The following is a 25586-nucleotide window of genomic DNA, read 5'->3' as shown; positions in this document are numbered from 1 at the left end:
TCATGAACCAACAGAGTTATCCTCCTATTGATATGTGATTGACACTGATGTTTCCTGCTTTATTGGTTGTAAATATCATTTCCTGACACTCATAAAAAGAAATGTTTCAGAAAAAATATATTTGATATAATATATCATGTACTGATTTTATGATTTTTTCATCAATAAAAGATTCATACTCATACCAACCCTTATTATTTTCTCCCATAGAATAAAGCTTTACAATTTTACTAACCTTGGTTTTCACATCAGGATCTTATTTACCTGATCTAGAAAATATAGAAGAATTCTAAATGCTTAGTAACATGTTGCCATAAGATAATTGTAATACAAAAATATAAAAATCCATCTATGTGAATAAATAAGCTCTCGTGAAAATCAGAAGTGTCGATTATAATGTAAAAACTGTGCATACAAGTCAGGCTTTATTTAACTATTTAAAAATACAGCTTCTGTTTAAAATAAAAACAATGTTGACAAGCAAATTAATTCCTAGGAGAGAGTAATGAATGTCTAAAAACTCATATACTCAGTTTACATGCTTATGAAATATGTAAATTTTAATTAATGTGATACATTTGTTTAAGATTTTTAGATTTAAACTCTAACCCCAAAGATTTTACATTGAGCCCATTTATTCTCTACAATTAAACACACCTAACCTGTTTTTATCTGACTGTTTTTAAATCAAAATAAAATGTTGTAAGTCTCAGTTTTATTAATTATTATGGATTTTACTAAATTTTCAAATTGGGGATTACAAAAATTATGTTATCAAATTCTCAACAAATTATATACTATGAAATAGTATTTATATAAAACATAACTTATCATATATATATACCGTCTCAATTTTATATATTCTGTAAGTATTCTTTTCAAACTGTTGATAATTTCACAATTAAAAATGTTTGTAGTTGATCATGTGAAGTTTACATTTTTCAAGTGGAACATGGATGGAATAGAGACCGAATTATTAAAAAATTTGAATTACATACGTGTAATGTACAGGGCTGAAAAAACCATTTAGAAATATAAATACAATACTGCACAATATCTACTGTGTCAATCTTTCAATGAATTTGTTTTTGTACATACATTAACCTCTTCAGTGGAATGTTTCTGTGTGCATGCGACTTCTATGGTAGAATGTTTTTTGAGCAAAGCTAGTACAAAAACACAAGAGGTTTAGTAAAGATTCAATAGCTTAGTTAATTTTGGTCAGATCTTCATGACTTTTTCAGAAAATACTGATAGTGAAACTAAAAATACATCTATAGTATAATAATAATAGATCATATAATCGTATTGGTTTGCTTAACATGATTTATTTTACCATGAGACAAAACAAAAAATAGATATAAAGTGATTGATTTCACTGCCATGAGCTGCCATCTTTAAAACTTACAGCTTTGAGATATCACATTCAAACATGAGATTATATCACAGTCTCAAACACTTCATTTAATTCCAATAATGTAAAAAACAAAAAAATTCCCAATGAACAAGTCTCACTACCTTTTTTACTCATGCTGACATAATTACAATCATTTGGCAGAAAAACTATTCAACAATGTCACTATTCCGAAAAATAGAACAGTAAGAACTTAAAGAATCCAGAATCTCATGAATATGTGTTTCCTATTTTGTCTACATTGTTCTTAGTAACAAGACATTGTTAGGAGATGTTACAAGTTGGAGGGGTTGGGGCTGTATTTATACATAATTTTAAATATATGTATACACATAAATGGTAAGGAATTGGAAGTAAACAATTAGTAATTTTTTTAACTATCCATGTTCCACTGTAATTTATTTCAATAGAAACTGCTGAAAAACGAGTATGTAGTTTTCAAATATATACAATAAAATATGTTTGTCTGATTGGGAGTTTTTTTTAATAATTAAAAGGAATAGCCCCCATATTTTTTTAATTTGAAGTAAACAATTAATCATTTTTTAATTATTTATGGTCCACTGTAATTTATTTCAATACACTACAGAAAGAGATTGTATCTTTGTTATTTTAATTGTTTAACAAGAAAGTATAACAGGGAAAAAGCTGTATGAGTTTTTATAAAAATAAGAATTAAAGTATTTTTACTGTTTATTTTTGTCAAACTTGAAAGCATTCCTGTCATTTTTATTTTTAAATTTCATTTAGCAAGTATCCAAACTTTTGTAAGGCCATCTCTTTTTATTATCAGTACTACTTACTATTGATAGCAACTTCATAACTTAAGCATTAAGTAAACTGCCACCTGGGTCACAACTTGTGATAAAATATGTTCTTCTTAAGGCAGTTTTCATCGAACCTGAAGTAAAAGATTGGGAAGGATTTATTCACTATTGGACCGTAAATATTGATATCAGAAACAATTCCCATTGGATTGAATTGAGGGAATTAATTATTTAATACATACTTGCTCCATAGATCATTTTAAATATGTGGCAATTTTAAAAACCTATTACGAATAAAATAGCTGGATTTATAATTTGGTATTCCATGAACACAGATTTTGCATTTCCTCAAAATATTTAAATTGATTCACATTTGCTGAAATACATTTCATTAAACTCCTCTTTGTCATTTAATATTTTTAGATTTAAAATAATTGTTTATCCTGACCATTGGTAACATTGCTATAAACTAAAGATTTACTTCTGTAAATATATTGTATGATATATTTGTAAAAGTAGAAGCTGTGGTTGAAATATTGCACAATAAAGAAAATAAACCACATTCATTTTGAATGTAAACAAAATGGTTAAACCAAAGTGTTGTTATACAAGAAAATGTGGTTAGGCGTATATGGAAAAAGTTTGAGGAAAGACTTGTGCATTTTACTTTAGGCAATGTTTGCTAGAAAATAGTACATACCAAAGTTCATAGCTTCTGTTGTAACAAAATTCTAAGACCTGTTCTACAGCACAAAGAACAAAACTAAAAATAGGCTAGGTTAAAAAATTAATTATATATTTAAATACATAAAATTTACTTCAAATATTTAAAAAATTAATTATATATTTAAATACATAAAATTTACTTCAAATATTTAAATTGTTCTTTCTGTTGGTAGGAGATATATTGTGGTATACCATCCCATATATTTCGAACCATAGTTCTTGACTACTTTGTCTATGAATGTAAGCAAATCTTTTTTCAGAAAAGTAAATTACATTTGTGAAAGTTTCTACAATATAAATTGTGTTATTACTTCACTTTTGTGCAATCCGAAATTTTTCCTATTTTCATCTTTAACCATGTTTAATTTACAATCTTTTATCAACATCTCTTTATAGCCCAAAATTGTAATTGTTAAGTGAACCTGCAGAACTAGTTTAGAATTTTGAAACAGTTAATTTTATACATGAGAATAAGAGCTTAAATAATATATACATGTGGATAAAATGAATGCACAACCTAGTATTTCATTCCAAAAATTCAACACATTTTTTTTAATAAAAATATATTCATGTCAGTTTTACTAAAGTTTTCCAATTTACACTACATTCTACGTTATCACTTCCAGCTCCAGGTTGTGCGTTATTTTATCCAGGAGTGTATTACAAACATAACTTAAACACAATTCTGATACAAAAAATTGAGCACAACGAGTTGTACTCAATTATTAAGAGCTTTTTTTCTTTCATAAGCAAATTACATCAATTTTTGGAGCCTTACATTTCCAGCATTTTATATTATATTATACGTAAGCATTTTTTGCTCAATAGACTACAAAAATTTAACAATTCTTTTGTAGATGGCATAATACTAGAAAAAGTATAATTCAAGAAGTTGGGAATGTTAGTTCAATAATAATAAGCTTTGCCTATACCTCTCCTTTGGCTATTTTACTGTACCATTAATAATAGACCTACATTATCTGTTATACATTACTCCTGTTTCATAAGAAAGTGTAAAACCAATGAGTTTTTCCCCCCAAAAAGCGAATGGTTAATTTTGGAATGTTTTGATGGATATACAAGAAAGAATTATTATGCATAAGGGCTTCTCTTAGCTATAACTTCACATGGTAAAATAAAGACATTCTTTGACCTTTTTTTATTTATCATTTCTTATTGCAAACAACCGATGTGATATTTTACCTTCGATTTTGAAAAATCCCCACATATTGTTACAAGACAAAATCATAACATAAGCAAAATAGTCTTGCATTTATTTCAATGGAAAATAACAGAACATACAGAGTGCAGGTCAACATAATATTATTAATTAATTGCTTATAAGCTAGTAAACTGTTGTAATACAGTAGTAAACTATTAGGTACTCTGAAAACTGTTACAAGGTAGAACTTATCCAGGTCTTCTTTACAACACATCACACAACACCCAATTTATTTATGCAAAGGCTTCAAACGTGAGTCCAAGATACGTGAATTTCAGGTTACACATGAACTACTAAAAAGTGGTCCAAAGTTTTAAGGCCATCTCTTAAAGAAGCATAGTTAAACCCTAATCGTGCTCCAAGAAACTACCAAACAGACAAGTTGATGTAGAAAACCCACAAGAACGGGTGTGGGGAAGTTATACCTGTAGAAAATTCTAATCTATCACACTGACAAACAAAACGTAATTACTCTCCTACAATGAGTGAAGGTGACTTCTAAAACTAAAAATGCATCAGCTTTCAGCCTAGCCTAGAGTAAAACATACAAATTGCACTAACGAGTACCAAACAATAATTATTGAAACAGAAAACAATTAGATGGAAATCGCATTTGCATAATTTATAACAGAACTCACAATAACATGAAGGCACATACAAAAATAATACAAAAATGTGCAAATCAACTACAATGATAACACAAAACTTAATTGGTTAGTAACAGTAAAATAACAATAATTGTTTTAGCACTTTAAAATATAAATACTTGAATTTTAAAGTCCACTAAACTATTGTAACAATTATATAAGGAATTGAGTTGCAATAAATACTTCAAAGTTACAAGAGAAGCTAACAGGATGAAGTTCACTCGGAGGAGCTGAAATAACCGGAGGCATCACCACGGCAGATGGGACAGGTGCGGTTTGACTGAAATATTACACATATGTTATAACACAAGTCACTGCATTCTCACTGTTAGCTGCTAAGCGTGAATTTTCTTTATCTACTGCACAATTCAGTTTTGTCTATAATATAGAATAATACAATAAGTTATGTGTATTTAGTAATTATATGTCATATTAACAATTAAAACTTTATAAAAAAAAGAATAACATACACTTAACTTGCTATTGTGACATATTAAAAGTGAACTTATAGTTACAGTTTATTAAATTTTAAATATTAAGCAATATTACCCTCCTTAATACAAGCTCAAGGTCCCAACCTTAAAAATTAAAACTTTCTGTGAAAATTAGATGAAGATCCAATAGTAAATAACAAAATGATTACTGCAAAAAGTGGTACATGATTTAAATTGTAATATAAAATTATTACTTATTAAACAAAAATTTATTTACTTAAAGTAAATCTTACAATATTTTATTTTTAACACAAAGACATTAAATCCAAAATAAGACCTGACTAAGATGTAAAATTGTATCTTTCTGTAATTTCAAAATTCAAATATATTTTTGAAATACCCCAAATAAATAAACCATGCTTACTTATGTAATGCTTAAGGTTTTCATATTAGAACTTTTAGAAAGAATGACAAGTTGAAAAACGATCTGATCATAGTTCATGTTAATATTACAGTTTAAAACCTTCAAATAATACTTGCAATTAACAGTAATTATAAATTTTGGTTTATACATTGGTATGTCGTACAAAGTAATTACCAATTAGAATCCAACTGTTTAGGTATTTCAGATAAATTATATAATATTTATGTTCTTCCAAAGATTGAAAAAACATAGCAAAAAATGTAAATTACCAAAAAATGTTTTTGAAATTTTCAGCTTAGCTCGAATATTCCAAGCTACAACAATAAAAATCAATAGTAATTCATCATTAATACTTGAAATGCATAGTATTACATACCAAAGATGTAAGAACAACTTTTCTTGTATGAATCAATTTATTTTCGAAATTGCTTAGATTCTAATTGTATAACAAGTAAAGCTCGCACACTCAGTCAATTACCTTGAGCCACTTGTCGACGCACTTAGCGTGGAACTCGTGTGAGCAAGGTAGACCTCGCAACACTTGTCTGGGCTCGAAATCACACATGCAGACCACACAAGATGTCTGGTCGCCTTGGTGAGTCTCTGCATTAAATCTGAACACAAATACTTCAATATTATGCAATTGTTTTATTACAAGCAAATAATTTCTATATCAAACAAATCACCAATACTAGGTACAAACTTTATTATAACCTGGATTTTACTAAGAATTTGCAAAATGGAGTACCAGTAGTAATTCATCCTTACTATTTTGAACTCATTAGTATGCTTTGATACTGCTGAGAAAAGTAGTACAACAATTGGGCCATTGTCTGTTAAATAACAGGACTTAGCAGGCTGTGAACTTCATATATTATCTGTCATATATTTAATGTTTCTGGTTGGCATAACCACATAAAATATTGCTTTTTCTTTTAATGTAGTCACCTGATATTTGAAAGGATAATACAATTTCAGACATTTGCCAACGTTATTTGTTCCAAAATGTGTAACACTACGTTTCGAGGATTGAAATCTATCTTCATCAGGTTTTTTTTTTTGTTCTCTTAGGACAAGAAGCTTATAAATTGCACTTAGTCCTGTAAGATCCTTAGCGCTGCTTCCGGAGTGACAGGATATTCAGGACGGGTAAGGTAAGGGGGTAGGGGCCGCCTCATATCGAGATCCATGAGGAAGAATTAGGGCACTAATCTCAAAGTCATGTCCCCCCAGAAGAAGGGGAGGCCAGCTCTGAACCAGCCTCTCCAGTCAAAGCAGGCAGGGGGTGGCACACCCTTATTGAGGCTAGCAAGAACCTCTGATAGTTATGGAATGAAACCCACCAAATTCCAACAGTCATCTCCCCCAGTAGACTAGACCTATTGAACTGCCCTTGCACCCCAGAATCTCAACATTTGCGGTTAGTGATGTGCCGGTCCTGGACATCCATAGGTTAAGTGACACATTGGTATTTGCTGTGCCACTGGTAGATTCAACTGGAAGGTGTAAACCAGCCAGAAGTGATCCCTGCTGGGTATCCTCATCAGGTTAGAAGACAATTAATACACTCAAGATTGAGATTCAACACAACACATAGTTTCTTTATTCAGTTTCTTTTCGATTATAATTTCTTGCTTATTCATTGTAGCTTGTCATCTTTTTCTGATTCCAACATAGTAGTAAAATAGTAAAAGGAATCAGCTGATTCTACTTCATGTTTGTTTAAAGTTATTGGTATGTTCTTTTTTTTTAGTTAACTAATTTTTATATAGTTGATATTTTTGATATTGCAAGTAATGATTAGCTAATAGATATGTGGAATTAACGATTACATAGAATAGCACAACAAAATCTTTTATATGAAGTTTTAGTGGAAGAGATGAAAAACATAGAGCTTGGACACGACATGACTTGCCGCAAGTGTTGCATTATGTGTATTCCAGACAGCTTCCAAGACTTTCTCATAACATTCCAAACTCTAAAGGTACGTGTAAACACTTTATCAACTGGTAATTGAACATCTTGTTCCTTGCTTCAGTATGGTTATAATAAATACTCATAAATATTGATTTCCCTTGTTGTTGTGTTTTTCTTTATAAAATTCAGTTTTATTGGCCATTAAGTACTCCAAAGATTACAATAGGCTTCGTCAAAATAACATAATTTTTTAGCTTAATTCTAGTGATATAATATAAATATAGGTACTAGTTTCCAGTCATGTCTGTTATAATAAATATATAATAAATACTTAAATCTACTCAAATAAATAAAACATAAAAAAAAACACAGAGACATGGAGTTAAAATCTAAAATTTAAAATAAATATAACAAATTATAGAATATCCTTATATATTTTTTGTATTTACAACATATCACATTTCATATAGGCTACTCCTCAACACTGTAAAATTCCTTAAGCTTAAGCCACTCTGACATATTTGATTTAAATTGTTTGAAAGGTAAAGCTCTAACAAAAAGAGGAAGCTTATTAAATAGTTTTAACTGCTGGTATTAAAAAATAAAGAAATATGAAATTTTCTAACAAAGAATAATGTACTATTTATTATGTAACAACTTATAATGTTTGGGCCCAGTCTTCATAGAAGATGGACATAACAATAAAAATTTTATCTGCTGATACTAACTTGAAAGAGGGCAGTTGATCAATCTCACTACGATGCAGGCCTCGTGGTTTAGCTTCTCCCAGACGCTCTGCTAGACTCAGTAGTGCTTCGTAGTTCTCTGTCTCCGTAGAATCGGGTGAACTAAGTTCGTTCTGGCTGTACGGCGACAGTGGTGGGTTAGAGAACATAGCTCTGTAACGTAAAAGCATAATATCACTTTACAGAACCCATCATTTCAGATGTGCAAGAACTAAGTTTTGAATCAGTGACTGTTCAGCCCTTTATTTACTTCATAAACCCTTAAAACGAGCCACACTGATATATCTGTAGTACAGGATGTGCAGCATGTGGTCTCACTCAATTTTCTTATTTGTATTTATTGTGTACTTAACAATTCACGGAAGTACAGAAACACATAAAAGTATTGATTTATGACCGCAGTGAAGACCAACAATAAACATTCACTAGTGTTAAAACCGGTTTAATTTTCTTGCATTGTTTTGTGAGGTGGCACAGGACAGGCAGTGGCAAACTGTCAATTACAACCTAGTATGTAATATGTTCACATAGTTTTCAATTCTTATTAAAATTGTAATTGGTATATTTCAAAATGAATGATAATTTTTAATGTATTAACAATTAAGAGAGCAAATGGAAATACAATCTTGCATTGCCTCCTTGCAACAGTGAGAAAATTTAGAGGCTTTTCAGCTGAACTCTAAAACCTGTACTTGCACATCTCCTGAGCTGATTCAGAATACTGACTTGCTACCTCAGTGTATCCTGCAATGTATTTGCTGCAGGTGGTAAGTTACAGTAGATAACCACTTCAAGTGGTCATTTGGTCACTCCTGGCCCAATACCTTATCCTGGCGTTCATATGAAACATTACATAGAAATATCATAGTATATCCAAGCTACATTACAAATTTCAATATAATTAATACAGTTACAATGAAATATTATATAATGAAAACTACAACATTTCTCAAAACATTAAAAAAATACAAGGCTGTGTTGTTCTTTTAATCCATAAGTCAGAGTACTTACGGCTTTTAGGGAGAGTTTAGGCCATAACAATTATACAGAGATACAATTAATAACAATGTGTGAAATATTGCCAGTAGATGAGTTTAAATTTTTTAGAAAAAGATATGATGTTATCAATAGATATATATCATAAAAATTGCTTTTTAAAACAACTGTGTTGCGTGTTATTGGGCATTGTGACCCCTTCGTATTAGAAAAATGCAGAATACTGTACACTGGAACGCTACTGTCTGACAAAGATTAGGACGATAAGATATCAGATTTTAACGCCCATATAAGCAGGAATTTCCAGTTCTTCCTTTCAGTTCAATGTAGTACTTTATTAAGTTATTTAAAAACGGGAATATAACTGTATGTAAAATGTTGTCCCGGCCCAAATTTTGAGGTTTCCTTGCACCAATAAAATGACATCACACAATATTGTATTGGAATTTTTATTTTAAAGTACGATTCTCATTTCCCAAATTACTGTTCCAAACAAATGTTTAGTAGCTAATGGCACCTAAGAATCCATGCCATGATTTGAATAAAATTGTACCAAGCTCAGAACAAAAAATGCAATACTTATGTATTTTAATACATACATAAAATAAGGTAAACTTTCTTTACATTTGTTATTATTATAAACAAACTATGGAAACAATATTGTATATTTCTAGATAATTATTTATTTGTATATGAAGCCTTGTTAAATCTTTATCTACACCTGAAAGCAGCAAAGTGGACAGTTAGGGTCCAGCCAACAGTGGTGCGGTTGCTATATAGCCTCACTCGTGGTAAAAACATCTCATAACAATCTTGGTTTATAGTTTTGGATTAAAAATCTGGTTAGCTTCTTTTACAAATCCTTCATTCGCCCCAACATGACGAATAACAAGACACTTTCCATTTTCTTTTGAAAATATTTTAAGGAGAAGTACATTATTAAAGAATAAACAAATTACCTTTATATTCAATGTTATTTTACAATAACCATCCAAATATTCATATATGTTTCTATTTTATAAATTGTAAAATAACATTGAATATAAAGGTAATTTGTTTATTCTTTAATAATGTACTTCTCCTTAAAATATTTTCACATAGTTTGCACTATGTATACATATTAATATTATCCAATATAAAATACAAACTCACAATTATTTACAGCTAACAAACAATTGCAAATCCTACGCAATGTTTGCTTATTTAAAATCTTCTTGTGTTCTTATTTATTAAAAAAGTAAAAAAAAAAAAATCATATAGGAAATATGAACTATTATTATTAATTTATTAAAATAGATATAATATTTTAAGGCTTTAGGACATCATGGGTATATATCTGATGTATTTTCACATCATGTTTAAAAATTATAATATAAATTGTAAATTTATAAAAATATATGGACATTTCATACTAATTTTGTATACAACTCACGTCTGGAAATACAAGATGAAAAATATTACAGTAAGTTAGAACACATTTTACGTAAAAATATAGAGTTGTAATATATACTGAATATACAAATATTTATACAATTACTTGAATTTTGAGCCTACAGAAATTATTTCTTATACTAAAATGTAGACTTCTTCAGGCTCCTTTTTATGTAGTATCTCATTAACCCGCGAGAACTCGCGCTGCAAGAAGTTACGCAAGAACTCGCGTTGTTAAATCGAATCTAACATCCTCCAACCAACTAAGAACGGCTTTTTCATGGTCTTGCAATAATTGTGAAGCCATGAAAGAGCAATCTACGAAATATAACTCAAAAGCAAACTGAAAAACAAGAAAAATCACTAAACTGATGATGGATTTAAACTGGCAGTTACGCGATCACTCGCGCCATTAGATCGCTCCTAATGATCACTCGCGCTGTTAGGTTGAAACTAATAACCCGCGAGGAGCGTCAACCCCCCTATGTTAGATTCAATCTAATGGCGCGAGTGCTCCCGGATTAACAAAAGGTCTCATATTTTTCACAGTGCTAATGTTAAAAACGGAGAACATCACTAAGTCAAGGTACGTATCTGTCAGGTGGAAGGACATTCAACAACACAGCACAACTCTGATTGGGTGAGGCTAAGGCGGGCCATAGGAGCCCCCCTCACACCCTCAACTGTCCTATTTGCTGTACTCCCGTATAGATATGGCACTATTTTTGTATTTAGAATTTCTACAAAAACTATTATGTTATGGGTCTAATACTATGATAGCCATACCTAAAAAATACTATTTTTTAAGAAAAATTACAATTACATTATCACTAAATGTTCTTGCAGAGAGATTTTAGTGTTCAAACAAACTGATACAGAAAATATTGAAAACATTCTGCTTTGGGGAGCTATTGAACAACAACCATCCAAAAGACAGTTATAGATCTTTTTCGGTAATAAGGTAAAGAATATGACACATATTCTATTTTGTTGATACGATAATACAGAAAATTTTCTAACAGATTTGTTATTTATATGCATTATTTACTAGATTGTTATAGCTATACTATGTAAGAGGCTGTAATTATTGAAACACAATACACACTTTTGAGATATAAAAACAAATATGGTATTGTGTACAGGTTCTAAATAAAAAAACCCGCAACCCACTACTGCTCAGCCTTTACTCATATTCTCCTATACTCATGCAAAGTTTAAACAATATATCTCACGCCTAAATGCATTGAACATCAGTTTATTTGCTACAACTCAGACTTGTAATATATATATATATATATATATATATATAAAACACTATACACATGAGCCATGTTTTATTCATATATTTCTATATAATTACTTCAATAAAAATACTCATTAAAGCGATGTTAAATATGCCCAAAAGAACATAAACAATGTTCCTACAAGATTTTAAAACTTTGAAACAACCAGATTAAAAACTAACATGTTTTTGCTTAAAAAAAAATGTATAGTTCTTTTTATAAAACAAAAAGTATTACAGTCACAATAATATAATTCTTTAATAATAGTTTGCATCAAAACATCCAATTCTTGGCACATATAGATCAAAGTACGTTTGACTGTCAGAATACAGTCATAATTGACAGTCTGAAGAGAAGCAAACAAAATGCAAACCTCCTACATATTGATAGTTTAAAACCTATTGAATACAATACACTTAATTGAGTTGAGTAGCATAGTACAATGTTAAATTATCGAAATATGAATGTCAACGTATGTGATGTTGATACTTGATGTACTTTTTAAAACTGTTAATGTAAACATTGCCACAGCACTCAATGTTGCAATTGTAGATGAGGTGGTATCTTTGTGCATATCACAGAAGGAAAATCCCTTGTCACTATCACAAGAATTGCCATCCTAGGCTCTGGCTTATGCAGTAGAGTTTTCATATTAGAGTGAAGGATGTGTCATCCTCTGATTGTACCTATTGTGAATTAAAAATCAATTTGAATAACTTGATTTTGGACGATTAAACACTTAAAAAAAATTTGTTGTTGCACTTGTCACATTACTCAGTGTAGCAGTTAGTAATCCATGATCTCTTGAATAGTTGGATGATTGAGTTAAAATAAAATCTCTACCAGGGACATATTTTGTTTTTTGTATTCTTTGATATTTATATAAAATTAAAATAATAATGATACTCACAAGAGGTGAAGCCAGCCAGCCTGGTACGCACTGGGGGCTTGTAACTGAGGTCTCCACCGCCGTGCAGAGTTGCGACGTGGAAGAGCTGCTGCATGTCTGCGCACATCCAGTGGCGCTCCTCGTACCTAAAGACAACCAGACACTGGTAAGAAACAATACATTGTGCTAACCTTTAATATATCTGTACCTGACCTCAATGGACAGACTCAATCAAAAATTTCCAAATCACAATATTTTGCTTAATAATTTGCTAACAATTTATTTTTGAAGCAACTTTTGTGTCCGTGATATATTTTTAATTTGAGAATAAACCATGTGAGATTAACATACTTTTTATGTCTTAAAAACATTATTTTTTCTTTGAAATGATATTCACAATTACACTATGGTTACCTTTATATCTTTACTAGCAGTTACTCACGGCTTCATCCGCAGTTTAGTAGGTTAAGCACCTGTATGAGTACTTCTGGTTCAAGTGAATTATATTTCCTATGTCAATGTTGAGTTTGCTTTCTTGCCACTATCAAGAAAATATGTTAAAAAGTGTATATTTATAACCATTGTAAATTGCTCCGGCCTTGGTATATTTGTTCCATAATTGATTTTGCCATTTTCCTGATTAAGATAATATATAAACATACACAACTCTGAGAAGCCTACTTCTGTGGAAAGACAATTAAGATAGGTTTCATAAAAGTCTATAAATGTATAGTAAAAAGATAGAATACTTTGTATTTATATCTGCACTGCTAGCAATTATCCACTACTTTGCATGCAATTTAGAAGGGATTGCACCACTGCTGGTTCGAGTGAATTTTATTTCCGAGGCCAATGTTGAGTTTGCCAATCAGGAAAATATAAATCACAGATCAGACAAGCCTACTTCTGTCCAACTACAACTAAGATGGGTTTTAAAAGTTTTAAATTATACTATTTACGTGGTTGTTTCTTTATAAATTGAAAAATATGTTTAATATTTTAAAACATTTAGAGCTGGAATTGGTACATTAGTTCAAAAACATAGTCCAGTGAACTTTCATCTAGCATAGTTATTGCCGATTTTAAAGGGAGTCTTCGGAGTCAAATTCTGACTATCTCATGTCTTAGGACATTTTCCAAGGTAGCTTTTAAAGTATATTTCTAAATTAGAGTACTGAATTAATTGCTGAAATCTAAAAACGATATGAAAACTAATGGTTGCTTCTTAGAGAACTAGAAACACACTATAAATGTAAACAAATAGAAAATAATGGAATTAAACATATCATTGTGCTGTCACAAAACAATTTTTACACAGAACAGTTTATTACATTTGACAGGCTCTTTCAATTAATATTTCACAACTTTAGAGACCAAGATGGGATTTTTCATTACTAGCAAGACCAGCGGAGCGTAGTCCGGAGGCATTTTTTAAATAAGAATAAGCGTATATTCATCAAGGGGGCCAAAAGAAGGTCCATGTAAAATTTCAGTACAATCGGTTGTTGAATATTTTACACGTACGAGGGGTATCCAAAAAGTAAGTTTCCCTGTTCTGTAAAAAGACGCGTACGTAACACAGCGTGCAGCTGTGGGCGGGGATATGTAGCGCGGTTCGGTTGGCAACAGGTGCGCCGGTCACTGGCCCATTGTCACGCTTCTCAGTCAGTTGCTGCCCAAACATCATGGAGACTCCACTGCGTTCTGCCGCCAGTTGCGAAGTCCGTAGTGTTATTCGTTTCTTGACCGCCAAAAACGAAACTGCCGTTGAAATTCATCGTCAGTTGTGTCAAGTGTATGGTGAACATGTTATGTCCGTTCAGATGGTCCGTCGTTGGCGTGCAATGTTTTTGGAAGGAAGAGAAAATGTTCATGACGATGAGCGTAGTGGCCGACCGGCCAATTCTCGGCAAACCTGACGTCAATGATAAGCGAGTGACTCTCGATGAAATTATGGATAAACTGCCGTCAAGTGTTGAAGTTAGCTGGTCATCTGTGCACAATATCATGACAGAAGATCTTCAGCTTGCAAAAGTGTGTGCAAGATGGGTGCCTCGCTTATTGAGCAATGCCCATAAACAACAACGAATGGCTGCTGCCCAGTCTTTTCTTGCGATTGTTTGACGATGAAGATGAAAACCTTTTCAGTAGAATAGTCACTGGTGATGAAACATGGATTCACCACTCAACTCCAGAGACCAAACGCCAGAGTATGGTGTGGCAAAAAAAAGGAAAGGCAGCTCCTCAAAAAGCCAAAGTTATTGAGTCGGCAGGAAAGGTAATGGCTACAGTTTTTTGGGACTGCCGTGGAGTGTTATTGATTGACTATCTTCCTCGTGGCGAAACCATAAATGCAGAAAGGTATTGTGAAGTTCTCACCAGACTTCGGCGGGCAATACAGAATAAACGGCGCGGACTTTTGTCGTGCACGGTTCTGCTTATTCAAGATAACGCCCGACCACACGCTGCTTGTGCAACAATGGAACTTTTGAGGAAATTTAAGTGGGATGTTTTTGGTCATCCTCCATACTCACCAGATCTTGCGCCTAGCGATTTTCATCTGTTTCCGGAGCTGAAAAGACACCTTGGCGGTCGGCGATTTGCCAACAGCGATGACCTTCAAAATGAGGTGGATACTTGGCTTACAAATTTGGCGGGTGAATTTTGTGATGCTGGAATAAAAAAAAAACTACTTCCTAGATACCAAGAGTGCTTAGAAAGGGATGGTAACTATGTAGAAAAATAAGGTATGATGTAAAAAGTTGAATAAATGTGTTTCAGTTATTTTTTGAGTCTTTTTAATTTTTTTCATAATTAATGGAAACTTACTTTTTGGATACCCCTTGTAAAAGCAAAACATACAAACAAAGGCACTTCCGCATTTATAATGTTATTAGGATAGTTATCTTTATTGAAACTGCAGTAGTGTTATAATTGTTCATGCCAGATTAGGTTTTACTTCGCCAAATTGCACTTGTATCATGTTATTCTTTATTCGAGCTGCTGACTTTTCCTCAAAGTTACATTGTGCTGTATTTACTATTACATTTCGCACAAAACAACCAACAAGAATCAATATTGGAAACTATTCCTGTTGATTATCGTGAATTGGTAAATATAGAGAATATACCTCAGCAGGGCTGGACTTACATATGGTTATAGGGCTATAGCCTAGGATGGCAGATTTTGAAGGATGGCAAATGTTAGGCCTAGTATTATTGCTACAATATAAAAATAGGCTCTTTTTGCATTTCGATAATTACTCTGCTCCATTATGATGTTACAGTATACAAGGTAGGAATATGCCACACCACGTGTCATGTAACAGGATTTGCTGAGGTTTAAAAGGCAAAATTTCAAGTCTATAACTCATTTCATTATTGACAGATAGAATGACAGACAATAATATGGCAATGAAATTTTTACATACCCCGACAAACAAAAGAGAAAATTGTGTCCGCCAACTAAGTGATAGACTTCAACAACACTCAGCCAAATTCCATGGTTAGACTTACAACATCACCGATCTCAATCTTGTCTATGTAGAAATTATGTTTTACACAAATTTTCTACAGATGAAATCTTTCTCAAGATATCAGGCCACATGAAACTTGTACTGTTGATCTTAGTACAAAAAATGCAGATACTAACCTCAGATATGAATATAGAGGGTGGTGAGGCGACTTGTACTAGTGGGGCGGGGTGGAAGGGCGGAGCAGGCTCCTGGCGAGGGGGCACCAGGTAGGAGCCAGGTACAGTAGCTAGTGGTGGGGGTGTGTAGCCGCCGTGATGATGGTGATGGTGGTGAGCTGGTGGAGGGGCATGATGTGGAAGACAGCCACCAAATGGAGAAGGCACCTGAAATAGTTTATATCAACTATCATTCTAAATAACTGAAAGATTAATACTTAAGTATACACAAATTTTGGTAATTACAAAATAGGTAATGACAAATTTTATTTTTTGTAGATGTGTAGTGCACATTTTATGATTTGTAGAATTTTTTACAATCCCAATACTGTAGTAGTTTGGATTTATATGATGGAAGAATACAATTTTAACACTTTGAGTGCTGGCCCTAAATGACATGTAACTCTGTAGAATGCTGGGCGTTTTTGGTGGTTTTCAAAACTTTATGTAAAAAAAAGTATTTAAGGTATGAGAAAAATACTTACATGCCTTAATTCAGCTTACTTTCGTCTTTCTTTTAACGTGAGATTGTTAGTGGTTTTTTAAAAAACTACACATAAAAAATGTTTTTTTAAAACATATATTTTTGGAAAAAAAATTATTTTTTGAGACAGTTTTTTTTATTTAACCCACTAAACTAAGCATATATACAATTATTTACAATGACCCATTTACAAATATAAACTGTCCTTTGAATAATACAAATCATGTTTTTATGTTTTGTAGTTTCTTGACAAAAAACTATGCCGTCATATTGATGCGTCGGCATCACTTTCGCTGTCAGCACTGTTTTCAGCATCTGTAACATAATAATATACTATGTAAAATATGAATATATTTTCATTTTATTCATAAGAATAGAATATTAGTTGAATAAAGTTAATTTATTATAATACAAATTATAGTTTGATTCACGAAAACAATAACGTATAACCAAACTTTTAGACTGATGTTTATATGATAAATAGACTTACTTATTCTTACCTGAAGTATGTGTCTAATCTTCTTCCATTAAATTCAGGATCAATGTCAGAATCGTCAAAAAATACTATCTACACCAATAAAACTATCTTCATCTAATACATCGCTGATCGCAACGTCGTTCAAGCTGCGAGAAGCCATGATTGCGACATCGACTGCCGGCTGCAACGAACGTCACGTCAGCGGCACGTAAACAACGCGACCGAAGTTGCTTTGTCTTTAAGCTCATAAAATACATCTGACGCTTTCTAGCGGTGAATTGTGTTACTAAAAACCCAAATAACATTGTAGAGTAGGCAAAACCCGTTTAAATACGGACAATGTAATATAATACCAATTGAAATGACAACCACGTAAAACTACGGGATTAGCATTCTTCCGAAGTTTCGCCGTTCCGTAAAATTACGGGATTAGCACTCTAAGTGTTAATGGTCATATATGAGGCATATGCAGAGAGTAAACTGTAATAAAGGTCTCATGGCCGAAACGATAATGGTTCGAGGTTAGTATGTCAAGAACTGTCGAAGTTACAATATGTTTTGAGAAAAAGATGTTGATAACAGGGAGGATACTGATGAAGAAAACACTGAAAATATCTCATTTATAAGCCATGCAGAAGCAGCATCTCATTTGGCCGAGTTAATGGTTTATTTCAAGCAACAAGAAGAGACAACACTGGCCGAGCTTCTCATATTGAAAAGGATGCATGACCACATGGCATGGAAACGCCATTCAAAGCTAATGAAAATTAACAAAGTTCTTTCAGATAAATTAAACAGTATATACTGTATTATACTTTTTTTGTGATGTGTATTTTAGGTATTTTTTCAATATAGAAGTGTTGTATTGTTTGTACATGTTGTTCTTTATTTTTTCAATATTCTCTGTTTAACTTGGATATGTCGAATCAGCCGCTGTCCCAGCATGTCCGACTTAATGAGCTGCACTATAATTCCATACATGGAGTGGAGGAATTTATCTCCATGGAGATTGCAGCATCTAAAATCCTCCACACCTTGCCTGGCCTCCACTCGATTCAACTAGTGTTGGTCTGTCAACTGTTTTAGGACCCAGCTGGCTGACATTTTCCGATATTAAAGGGTTTCTACGATGGTTTCATATAGCAGTGATCTAGAGGTTTGTGAAAATATCACAGAAAGTTCATTAACAGTCCAATGTGCAATCATTATGGAGTACATTTTAAATTTTTCAAAAATTTCAGTAACAATTTAAGGTCTTCCGCTCCTCTGATCATCATGCACAGACGTACAACCGTTTTTTAACTTGTGAGACCAATTGAACACATCCTTATGATTCTTAAGCTTTATCACCATATGCAGTTTTAACTCATTATAATCGTCAACCAGAGTTTTCCCTTCCAAACAAGAAAATGGATGATGCTATGTTTTTTGCACTTGGCAGGAGATTGAATTAACATTTTTCACAAAACGTATTGTTGCATCGACAGTTCTTGACATATTGGCCTTGAACTGGTATCGTTGTGGAGAGGCGGAATCAGGCTACACTGGAATGTAGCAAACACATCGAAAAAAAAAATCCATCCGGCCATGAGAGCCTCAGTACACATACTTTATGAATATGCTTCGTATTTCAACAACAATATTATAGAAGACTACTAGTTAACATTGTTAACTAGTTAGTTTTAACAATTTTATAACTATTGTCACAGCCATAATTTGACTCCTTTTATTTCTGTTAAGAGGTTCACATCACAACTTAGATGACCATTAGTGGGAGCTTTGGCTATTTTTGACTTAAGTTACCAGTGATATAATGTATTATGCCTTATTTAAAGGTAATATTATTTGCAAAAACTTAGTTTCTTTGAAATTAAACAATATTACCAAGAGAAATAAAGGTATTAAATATCTTTTCGTACAAATTGAAAGGTCATATATATATATATATATATATGTGTATATATATATGTGTGTATATATATGTGTGTATATATATATATATATATATATATATGTACATACATACATATATATATGTGTATATATATATATATATATATGTATATACATACATATATATATATACACACACACAATTCCTTGAAAACAAAACTAAAAGAAATATTATCTATGATCCAACAAAATATAACTATGAACAAGCATCCAAAAGTGTTATTTAAGTAAAACATCCAAAAAACCTGAATTATTTTGAAAACATGTGACCCAGATAATATATAATATAATTACATGTTTTAAAAATCATTGCAATAAAGTCAATGACATAATGTGACAACATTGAATTATGTTGAAGCCACCAAAGAGCCTGCTTGCATAAATAAATTGTATGTTAGTTAAAATAAGTTTATAGTATTGTAATAATATAGGACTCATCTATAATAGTCCTTACACTCAAACTGGTCTGAACTGGAACGATACCGACAACAAGTAGCAGGACTCAAGATAACAAGTAGTCTCTATTGAATGTTCAACAATGCAATTCCCAATATAGTTTAGTAACTCAGTAAAATAAGGCAAAATAAGGATGCAACCTCGGAATGAAAGATTAATAAGCTAAAAATTTGCATACGTCTTTATTTTGATGGTATAAAAACTTACCTCAAAAGTCTCATATAATTACGTGTACGCGTCTTTAGATAATTTAAGGTCAAAGTTCATGAAAATCATTTTTTTGCAAATATCTCGTTTCCCTTACGGCTAAATGACTTTGAAGGTGGTTAGAGAAATTGTCGAACGGAAAATTCTCTTCAACTTTTGTCTGTAGTAATTTTATGTACGTTCAACCCTTTTTGAGATACAGCGCAAAGAGTAGGGGACCGCGCTTACCTGTATAAACGATAATGCGAAGGTCAACCAGTAGAATACAATAAATAAATTAGTTATATTGTTAATTATTCATTTAATATTATTATTATTACTTAACACGTTCAGTGCGGGCCCCGCGGGGTAAGCGGCGGCGTAGCAGTGCGCGCCACGCGGATCCGGGCGGGGCGTTTGCCACAGTCTCGACTATTGCTCAGTGTGAGCCCAGCTCTCGGCCGGGACGGTTCGTACTCGTTGAGCGTGGCGTGTGGTTCCGAGTTGACCTTGACTTGTACTTCGTTTCTGTTTCCCGCGTTTTTTTAGCATGTGCAAGTGATGCGTTCTTAGTGAGTTGTTTATTTATGTGTACTGACATTGTACTATTGTAATATATTAGTTTTATATCGCATTTCAGGTGTAGTGACATTTGTACTATTATATTATACAAGTTTTTATATCGCATTTCACCATGTCTGCCAACCGTGCTACAGAAAATAGTGCTACTGACGATGAAGCATCAGATGTGGATTAGTGAATCCAGTGGAAATACTGCTGTTGACAGTTCGGGTAGTGATAGTGAAGATATTGTAATACATCCTTCATGGGCTAATAATACAAATGGACTAAGACAGATCCCTTTCACCGGAAACAATAGATTGCTAGTAGATGTACCAGGTAATGGTTTTCACCGATTGACTGGTTTTTTATGTTGATGGACGATCCATTCCTCGAAAAAAGTGTGCATTGAAACAAACAAATATGCTCTAGAACTATTTTGTGGACCAACAACAACTACACAATCTCGTGTCACAAGATGGAAGGACATTGAAGTGGCAGAATTAAAAACTTTTCTAGGCCTACTTTTGCATACTGGCTGGCTTCAATTCCGTCTCAACCGACTCCAGGACTACTGGAAAACAAATAGATTGTACAATTTGCCACTTTTTAGAGAGTATATGAGCCGAGATCGGTTCCTCCTCATACTCAGATGCTTACATTTTTCATCAGAAAATGGAAACGAAACTGATCGTTTGGCAAAGGTTGAAACTAATTGTTGACCACTTCAACAACAAGATGGACGAGGTGTACTATCCATGTAAAGAGTTGTCACTGGACGAAGCCATGGTGTTGTGGCGAGGAAGATTGGTGTTTTCGCCAATATATAAAAGGTAAACGCCATAAGTACGGAGTGAAGTTATATTCTCTTACTGAGCCTTTTGGACTGACATTGAGATTTTTAATCTACTCTGGTAAAGACGGAGATTTGTCTGGTAAAGGTCATTCATCTAAGGTAGTGTTGAAACTCATGGAAGGTAAACTTGGAAATGGCCACTCTCCATTTTTATGGACAACTTTTATAATAGTTTTGAATTGGCAGCTAAGCTTCTCTCTGAAAAAACCTACTGCACTGGAACTTTGAGAGCAGATAGGAAACACAATCCGGCAGCAGTGAAAAGCGCCCAGCTAAAGAAAGGGGAAACACAAGCTCAGTTATGCAGAAGATATTATGGTCGGGAAAATGGCGTGACAAACGTACTGTAAATGTACGTGTCAAACGAGTTCGAAAATGAAATGGTCACGGTTGTGAACAAGAGAGGGCAGGGAAATCCAAAAGCCCCTGCCAATAGTGCAATACAATGCACACATGAAAGGCATCGACCGAGCGGCGACCAGATGCTCTCTTATTATCCTTGCGAGCGTTAAAACCTTGCGATGGTATAAAAAGATAATTTATGTCATGTGATGCAAATGATAGTAATAAATGCCATGCAGCTTCACAATATGCATTACTATTGACAAAAAACTCTCTTTGTACGATTTTAGAAGCAGTTTGATAGAGAGTCTTTTACCCCCAAAGCAGCAAGCTCCTCTCATTACTCCGCCAAGAAACCCAACCCACAAACTTGTACAAAATGAAGAAACGGGATAAAAAAGGGTGACAGAAAAACGTAAAAGATTGTTAGGGCTATGCTACAAAAATGAAAAGAAAAGGAAGATGACAACATATACATGTTCTGTTTGTCCAGGTAAACCAGGACTTTGTGCTGTCAATTGTTTTGACATTATATCACAGAGGCCAGCAGTAAAAGCTATGCCCTCAAGACCTTGTAAATATTGTATATAGTTTTATTTGTTTTTGTTTTGCACTGTATAATGAAAATAGTTTCAAATTGGATTGTTTTTACGGTAGCCACTCGCGTTATTAGACTTTTTAAGCCGCGCTCTGTGTGACAAAACTCTTTCCGCGTGCTGACCCCGCGGATCCGCGGGTCAATCTGTGACGTCATGTAATCCGCCATTTTTGGATCACGGACGTTATTATCTGCCCATAAATCTGCCTCTGATAGCAATTGGTAAGTGTATTAATAAATATTAGACTTTAGCTTCTGGTGCAATTTACATGTATTTGCCGTCAGCAGTCAACGTGTTAATACTATTATTATTGTTATTATTATTATCATTATTATTAAATATTTATTATTATTTTATTATTTAATATACCGAGACGAAACCACTACAACATATATCATCGATGATGGACTTCTCTTGCCTCGCTGTTATATGTAATAAAGATGATACTATCTCTGATATTTTGAATAAATACGTCAAATTATTTACAAAAACATTATGGGTCAAGTATCGTTGTTGTATTTGATGGTTACTCAGACAACACTAAGAACATTAAAGCAATGGAACAATTAAGAAGAACTGCTGGTGTGTCAAAATCTTACGAACTCGCTCTGATGAAACAATGGTGGTGCCAATCAGCCAAGAAAAATTTTTTTATATATCGAATTCATCTAATAAAAAAATATTTATAGACATGCTTATCAACAAAATTAAAAACTGTTAATATCACTACAAAAACAAGCCAGAGATGATGCCTGATGTTCTCATTGTAGAAACAGCTATTGCAGAGTCTGAACTTAAAAAAAAAACTTCTGTCATTGTAGGCGAAGATATTGATTTGCTAGTTATCTTGATAGGAAGTGCTCAATCACATCAACAAGAAATTTTTTTTAATGGTTAAGGATAATGTGGAGACAAAAACTGTATTCATCGAAAAAGTTTTTGATAAATACCCTCATTCTAAGAAACACATATTATTTTTACACGCATTTAGTGGATGTGGTACGACTTCTGGGCTTTATAAAAAAGGTAAAATATCGTTTATTAAAAATGTTCGAAAAAAACATCACGATTTAAATCAATCAGCTGAACTATTTAAACAAAAAAACTGCTCTGTACAAAAATTATTTTTGAAAATGGAGTACGTATTTTCTTAGCAACGTATAATGCTCCGAAATCAGAAGACGATATAGACTATTTTCGATACACCCAGTTCATCAAATCAACAAGACTCAACAAACCAGTGCAGTTATCAAGTCTTCCTCCTTCAAGTACAGCAGCTCGTCAGCATATCCTTCGTGTCTATTATTAGACCCAAATTAGGTTGGGAAATGATTTAGAACCCCAGGAATTCGGCTGGGTACTGCAAAATGAACTCCTGGGACCAATAACAACATTATTACCACCAGCACCAGAAGAACTGCTGAATACAATATTTTTGCAATTGCAAGAAAGGTTGTGCTTGCTAATTGCGGATGCAGGAAATCAGGATTGCGATGCACTTTAATTTGTGGGCAGTGTAATGGACAATCATGCCTCAACGCTTCATCAACTTCAGATGGTTTCAATGAAGAATGGTGAATATGCACATGATATTTCTTGAATCTTTCTATTCTGATAATTTAGTAAACGAGAATGATGATAATGAATCCGATATTGAACAGCCAGAGGAAAAAGAAGAAAAAGAAGGAGAGGAGGAGGAGGAGGAGAAGAAGACGATGAAAAAGAAGAAAATTAAAACAAAAATATTAATCACTAATAATGAAAACAAATATTTTATATTTGTAATTTTAATAAATTGATTATTGGATCAATAAATAAAATATATAATTAAAACTTAATTTGAAATATTTCTTTTTAATATTGTATGTTTTGTAAAAATAAAATAAGTATTATTTAGAGAATATATAATTTATAATTAATATCTATAAATATGGTAATATTAAATAATAAATAATAATAAAAATTTAATTATAATGATAATAATGCTAAACAATAATAATAGTATTAAGTAATAATAATAATAGTAAGTGAATAATTAACAATATAACTCATTTATTTGTTGTATTCTACTGGCTGACCTCGCATTATCGTTTATACAGGTAAGCGGTCCCCCTACTCTTTGCGCTGTATCTCAAAAAAGGGTTTGAAACGTACATAAAATTACTACAGACAAAAGTTGAAGAGAATTTTCCGTTCTACAATTTCTCTAACCACCTTCAAAGTCATTTAGCGTAAGGGAAAACGAGATATTTGCAAAAAACTGATTTTCAATGAACTTTGGACCTTAAAATATCTAAAGACGCGTACACGTAATTATATGAGACTTTTTGAGGTAAGTTTTATACCATCAAAATAAAGACGTTATGCAAATTTTTAGCTTATTATCTTTCATTCCGAGGTTGCATCCTTATTTTACCGGACTATAGTAATATCCAGTTTAAAACTGAAGGAACAGAAAATTAGTCCAGATGTTGAAGGTTATGTACATTTGAGTGCTGCATATGGGAAGGTTTACTTTATTTCTTCAGCAGTTACCTGACATGTAGGGTTGAACTGCGGAGGGTTGTAGAGACAGGGGGAGGGTGGAGTGGTGTTGGCCTGACACACAGTGATTGGTGTAGAGTACAGTGACAGAGGTAACGTGACCGGCACCTATAAAAACCAAGCTTAAGAGCCGGCTGTACTGGTGGCCATCTTGTAGAATAATGTTGAACTTCATGCACTTTTAGATTCATATTTGTAATCAAATGGTTTTTAGTTTTTTAAATATTTATAAGTTAAAAAAAACTCACTCTTTTGTACTTCATTGTTTATTGTATACATTTTTATTTTTGGGATGCGTATTAATTAAACTTTTTAAATGAGGTGTCTCCCATAATGCTATGATCAAAAATATGGGTGGGTGTAAAAGTGCATGAAGTTTAACACTATTCTTATGAGGGAAATCTCAAGGTAGTATCACTACAGACAGCTCTTAATTATTGTTGTTTGTAACATCGGAATAATTGTAATATAATGAGAAAAAAGAGAATTTACATCACATTATCAGATATTATTTATAAGGGAAGCTAAAAAAGAGTAAAAC

The 25586-nt window shown here is 32.6% G+C and overlaps 1 protein-coding gene across 1 annotated transcript in view; it reads right to left on the bottom strand.

Annotated features, from left to right (window-relative positions):
- Positions 1-4730: 4730 nt before the first annotated feature.
- LOC124371526 (RING finger protein 44-like) overlaps positions 4731-25586 on the bottom strand; it is a 48968-nt gene continuing 28112 nt past the window's right edge. Inside the window, exons 8-13 of the mRNA XM_046829879.1 lie at positions 25037-25153; positions 16548-16754; positions 12918-13042; positions 8280-8450; positions 6113-6248; positions 4731-5056 (exon numbers count right to left, since the gene is read on the bottom strand). Of these exons, the coding sequence (XP_046685835.1) occupies positions 4994-5056; positions 6113-6248; positions 8280-8450; positions 12918-13042; positions 16548-16754; positions 25037-25153 (819 nt within the window). The 3' untranslated portion in view covers positions 4731-4993. The remainder of the gene's footprint in view (positions 5057-6112; positions 6249-8279; positions 8451-12917; positions 13043-16547; positions 16755-25036; positions 25154-25586) is intronic.

The sequence above is a fragment of the Homalodisca vitripennis genome, unplaced genomic scaffold, assembly GCF_021130785.1.
Source record: "Homalodisca vitripennis isolate AUS2020 unplaced genomic scaffold, UT_GWSS_2.1 ScUCBcl_1546;HRSCAF=5294, whole genome shotgun sequence".
Taxonomy (NCBI): Eukaryota; Metazoa; Arthropoda; class Insecta; order Hemiptera; family Cicadellidae; genus Homalodisca; species Homalodisca vitripennis.
The sequence above is the reverse complement of the archived record's forward strand: the minus strand, read 5'-3'. Positions and strand labels throughout refer to the sequence as shown.